This window comes from Danio rerio, chromosome 11, assembly GCF_049306965.1.
Source record: "Danio rerio strain Tuebingen ecotype United States chromosome 11, GRCz12tu, whole genome shotgun sequence".
NCBI classification, from domain to species: domain Eukaryota; kingdom Metazoa; phylum Chordata; class Actinopteri; order Cypriniformes; family Danionidae; genus Danio; species Danio rerio.
Window position 1 is genome coordinate 44,818,961 of NC_133186.1, and position 6,040 is coordinate 44,825,000.

A 6,040-nucleotide genomic window follows, 5' to 3' on the forward strand; every position below is an offset into this window, starting at 1 on the left:
CTGCTGTACTGTGTCTTATTTTGTATTTTGCTATTGTATTTGAAGTACTGTTAATTTACCACGGTGAAACAAAAATCATGTTTAACATATTTTACAATATTTTGACTTGTTATGATGTCTAGAATATGTCTGTGCCTTTAAAATATCTGCAATAAAGGATGTTTTTATTGACATTAGTAAGGCTTATTATTATTTAAAAAGAGATTTTATATAGATAGAAAGCATTTTGCATTTAATGAAAAAGTAAATTATGTGGAAAAATAGTCACACCTTAAGATTTCATGTTAGTTAATGTATTCAACTAATAAATAACAATACGTGCACAGCATTTATTAATCATGATTCATCATTTATTCAACTAATGTATTATTAAATTCCAAAGTTTTGGTTGTGAGCATTAGTTAGTAAGTCAACATGAAATAACAGTGATTAACTTTATTTTCATTAACTAATGTTAACAGAGATGAATACATATTGTAATAAATGTATTGTTCATCATTGGTTCATGTTAGTAAATACATGAACTAACATGAACTAATACAACTTTATTTAGCGTTACCAAAAAAAATGAGAAAAGCATATTTATGTAAACATTTCAGTTGAAGCTGTATTGTCCTTACCATGTTTTTTCCATATTGACTATCATTTGCATAACCACAGTTTATCACAAATACCACGATTATACTAAAGTTTGTGTAGCAAACGAGCTATGATTTATGCGGCATGTACGTTGAATGTTAAAAAAAATATATATATATTTTTTAATAAAGTGTATGTTTATAATACTCTTATATTCATCCTTATTTATGTATTTATTTAAATATTTGCTATATTTAAACCTTTGTAATATAAACTAAATGTTTGAGGTTGTCTTTTGTAAATCATGGTTAAAATGTATGATAGAGATTATGTTTTAATCATCAATATTTTAGACTAAAAGGATCACTCATTTGAGTCGATGTTTTCTGCAGTGTTTGCAGTATTCGGGCTCGGTTATGATGTGGCACCGGTGACGTCATTTCGACCGCGTTGGAGCCGCTGAAGTCTGACGTGGTGAAGAAACAGTCGCGCTAAAATAAACTACAGGACGAAACACTCTTTCAGCATCACAGAGAGAAGGAAAGACGGACAGAAAAATATAAGAAAGACTTTTGGAATTCTGTTTTTCTCTTTTGGAGTTCGAGCAGGTTGATTTTTGACCGCGGTTTAGTTGTGAAGCGCTGAATGCTAAAGCGCTAACTTAGCGGCTCTTCCTCATTATACTTTATTGCGCCTCGAATAAGTTTAACTTTGACACTTTCTCTAGTCGTTGAGCGGTTTTTAACATGGGTTTGACTATTTCGAGCGTATTTTCTCGATTGTTCGGGAAGAAGCAGATGAGAATTCTCATGGGTGAGTTGGGAAGTGCTTGCTTTTGTCAATTAGCTTTAATAAATATAATATATACACGAGTTACATTTTTCGTTAAAACGATTTTTTTCAGTACAAGTCGGTAATAAATGCTCTTAATTGAAGTATTCCTAATGATTTTAAGTCAGTGAAGTTTACTTAAGGTGAATAATTAAAATTTAAAATGCAAACAACAATATTTTTTATAAAAAATGTATGGAAATTAAAGTTTTCAATGTGTTTGGCTGATTTGTTTTCTTCTTAAGTTGGTCTGGATGCTGCTGGAAAAACCACAATCCTGTACAAACTGAAACTGGGAGAAATAGTGACAACAATTCCAACTATAGGTAAGTAATATAAAATAATAGACAAGACTACATATAAAAGGCAATAAAATCTACTATATCATCCTTTTATTCATATGTATGCTCTGTACACTAAATATAATACTGCAATATCCAAGTGATTATTAATTGTGATAAGTATATTTTTAATTACACAATGTGCATTTTTGATGGTTCCATATAATAAAAATATACAAAAGTTATATATTATACATTGCTATTATAAAAGCTTATGTAATGCAAGCCAAGTGTCTGCTTGAATTGTTGAAATGTTCCAGTGTCATTCAGTGCAACAGATATATTTATTAGGCATGCTCCGATCAACTTTAACATTGTGTGAAGCACATTTTCCCTTTAAGTATGATTCTTAAGTGGAGCTTTCTCATTTCCAAAAAGAATAAATGGAGGATGTTGCACATAATCCTTTAAACACGTCTCTTATAACCCTTGAGTGTGTGCATGTAATGACCAGAAGCAACTTAACAGAAAATGATAGATTAAACAGATATATAAGTTGGTAGGAAAAACGACTGACAATGCAATTTGCAAATGAAGGAAGAATAATTCAACATGCCTCAATGAAGAACAATTTTGAAGTGCATTTTTGATGCATAAGAAGTTAAAATGCATCTTTTAAATCAAGCAGACGTAAAGATCTTTCCAAGGTGTTGGTTTCTTTCCATAATGAGTGCATTTACAGGTGATCCATATACAGGTTGTGTGAGATTTGCCATTGATTTATCTCATTTAACCTCTCGTTTTAACGCAACTGTGCATTGTTAATGTGTGCTTCTTTTAGGATTTAACGTCGAGACAGTCGAATACAAGAACATTTCCTTCACTGTGTGGGATGTGGGTGGTCAGGATAAGATCAGGCCTCTTTGGAGACATTACTTCCAGAACACACAGGTAAACAGATGCAATATGGCACCACATAACCACACACACACACACACACTTGATTAATTTTATTTGGAATGACTAATACTAATTAAAGCAACACAGCATCCAAATAATCATAAAGAGCCTATGATGTTTCACAGTACAAGCAGTAGATACAATAATTGAGTTTCTTTTGTGTGACAATATTAAAACACTCAATCCATTCTGCGCATATTAGTAAGTAAATGGATTAAGGATAGAGATGGACTCGACTTCTCCACACATGTAGACTGCCTATTATTGCAGACACAGAACAATACTTTGCAATTTGTTTAGAGTATTTTTTTACGGAGTCCGGCAATTTGTAGTAATAATGTTTGACACATAATATTTGACTAGATATTCTTCAAGATACTAGTATTCAGCTTAAAGTGACATTTAAAGGCTTGACTGGGTTAACTAGGCAAGTTAGGGTAATTAGGCAAGTCATTGTAACGATGGTTTGTTCTGTAGACTATCCAAAACAAATATTGCTTAAGAGAACTAATAATATTGACCTTAAATTGTTTTTAAAAAAAATGTAAAACTGCTTTAATTCTAGCCGAAATAAAACAAATAAGAATTTCTCCAGAAGAAAGAAAATATAGGAAATTCTGTGAAAAATTCTGTGAGAATTGCTTGCCCTGTTAAACATCATTTAGGAAATATTTGAAAAAGAAAACAAAAATCACTGCAATGCTAATAATTATTTACTTCAACTGTATTGATTCACACAGGTCTTGATGAAAGAACTTGAGCTTTATATCCTCTAACTAAATTGAATTGTTTCCTCAGGGTCTGATCTTTGTTGTGGACAGTAATGATCGTGAACGAGCGCAGGAATCAGCAGAAGAGCTTCAGAAGATGGTGAGCAAACACAAACCCTTCATTAGAAAGCAACCTTTAGATTTTGCATTTAACCTTCCTGTGGTCCTTTAATCCTGTACACTGTTCACTCTTTGGGTAAAAAATGAGCAGCTAAATTTAATTTCAATCCTCAAATCCATTTGCATGATAAATCAACCTCATCTTCATCACAAACTCTGTGAATGTCCAGGTTTTCTCTCATCAGTGTGGCGTTTATATATATTTTTATATATATATATATATATATATATATATATATATATATATATATATATATATATATATCAATGGTTAATCAGCTGGACAACACTCAAATTTGACTCAAGTAAAGGGTGTATTTTCTAATACTGAAAGTACCTGCATGCATGTAAATATCAGCTTGTTTTTAGCAAGATGATATTCAGTAGTTTTTGTGGTGTAAAAAATTGTTTTATAGCCTGGACCTGAAGAACAACCGTATGAAAATGATTATTTTTATTATTATTATTTTAAATTACTTGGTATTTAACAAGAGCATACATAGTAGTATATACAGAATAAAAACAATTGTAGACTGTCTTTAGTTTTCTTATTTTCCCACTCTCCCCTCAAAATGAAATGAAATTCGTTAAGTAACAACAAACATATTCTCTGACAAAGAGAAAACAAATCAAAATAATAAAAATAAGCTAGGTGACACATGAAGTAAAGCTAGACTGTTAAATGGATGAAAAGATCCCTCTAAGATCAATATTTCCTCTTTCCAGTAGCTTGCTGTGTGTTGGAGCTAATATCAACAGGATTAGCCTTTGTTAAATGTTTATTATGTTTGCTAAATTCTTTCGAATGTTGGGGTCATCTTCGAAAAATTCTATTAAATTCAACTCACCTTTATTTGTATAGCGCTTTTACAATGTAGATTGTGTCAAAGCAGCTTCGCATAAATGGTCATAGTAACGGGATCAGGGTAGTTCAGTTTTTAGTGTTTAAGTTCAGTTCAGTTTAGCTCAGTTCAGTGTGGTTTGAAATCATTACTGAGTTCAAGCACTGAAGAGCGAATTCATCGATTTGTAGCTCTACAGATCCTGAACCATGCAAGCCAGTGGCGACAGCGAAGATGGAAAAAAAAACTTCACCAATAGGAGAGTGAAGAAAAAAAACCTTGAGAGAACCAGACTCAGTTGGGCACGACCATTTTAATTTCTCCGCTGGCCACAAGTCTTGTGCAGAGCTGCAGTCTCGGCAGTATTCAATAAAAAATACATTGTTTAGGTTTTTTTTTCTGCTATTAAAATGGTGACCATGCCATTTTTGTTACGCAAGTCAACAGAAGGGTTAAAACAGTACAGAACTGTTTATTAATTGTGCACTTGTTGACGAATGTCAATAGGCCTGTCACAATAATCAATATATGAACTTATGGCACAACACATAGACATAAGCTCAATCGTTTTTGGTGATGCAATGTAGATCACCCATACACAAGAACCAATTCTAGCACCATTTTAGCGGATTTTGCAACAGCTCTATCTCTATTGGAGGTGTCAGAGTCGGTATGGTTAATAAAACACTGCTACAGTATTTACTATAAATGACTATAGTATATTTTCATCTGGGTGTCTCACAACTGAAAATAGATCTGGCAGCAGATATCGGAGCCTTTGTTACCTTTTACCTTGACCTTTTTTGTTAACAATAATTATTTGTTTAGGACATGCATTTTCACATTCTGACTCCAATGCCTCATTGTTAAATGGTTAAAATGACTATAATTAAATAAAATATGATGTGTTCTTTGGAAGTGTCCTTGCATTGTGATTATAATATATAGTAATTCTGGCCTTATATAATGAGTGGCATAAAATGGTCTTAAAATGACAAGAATATCGTTTATCGTAATATATTTTGGTGCAATATATCATGCAACAAAAAGTCGATATCGCGACAGGCCTAAATGTCACATTTATGACAAGTAGTTTTAAATTAATAAATCCACACATTCTGTTCAACAGCTTCAGGAAGATGAACTGAGGGATGCTGTTCTGCTGATTTTTGCAAACAAACAAGATTTACCAAATGCGATGCCCATCAGCGAGTTGACAGACAAACTCGGCCTGCAGAATCTCAGGAGCAGAACTGTAAGTAATGCAATAAAAAATATATGATGTGCAATATTATTAAAACAGTTTGGGCTGATTATAAGCACAGTTTAAACTTCATAATGCATTCAGTATGTTTGATGATGAATTAAAAATGCATAGCTTTTAGGAAGGGAGTGGTCACACTTTACAATAAGATTCATTAGTTAATATTAATTAATGCATTTACTAACATTAACAAACAATAAACAATACATTTACTACTGAATCTGTTCATGTTAGTTAATGAAAATACAGTAGTTTTATTGTTAGTTCATGTTAACTCATGGTGCATTAACTAATGTTAACAAGCATGGACTTGAATGTTAATAATGCGTTAGTAAATGTTCAATTATGATTAATAAATGCTGTACAAGTGTTGTTCATGATTAGTTTATGTTA

At 32.0% G+C, this 6,040-nt stretch overlaps 1 protein-coding gene across 1 annotated transcript in view; it reads left to right on the forward strand.

Moving 5' to 3' along the window:
• The first annotated feature begins 1,126 nt into the window (after window positions 1-1,126).
• The window catches only part of arf4a (ADP-ribosylation factor 4a), a 6,456-nt gene continuing 1,542 nt past the window's right edge, over window positions 1,127-6,040 (forward strand). The window contains 5 exon segments of the mRNA NM_001003590.1: window positions 1,127-1,392; window positions 1,656-1,736; window positions 2,533-2,642; window positions 3,450-3,521; window positions 5,513-5,638. Coding sequence (NP_001003590.1) covers window positions 1,326-1,392; window positions 1,656-1,736; window positions 2,533-2,642; window positions 3,450-3,521; window positions 5,513-5,638 — 456 coding nt within the window. The 5' untranslated portion in view covers window positions 1,127-1,325.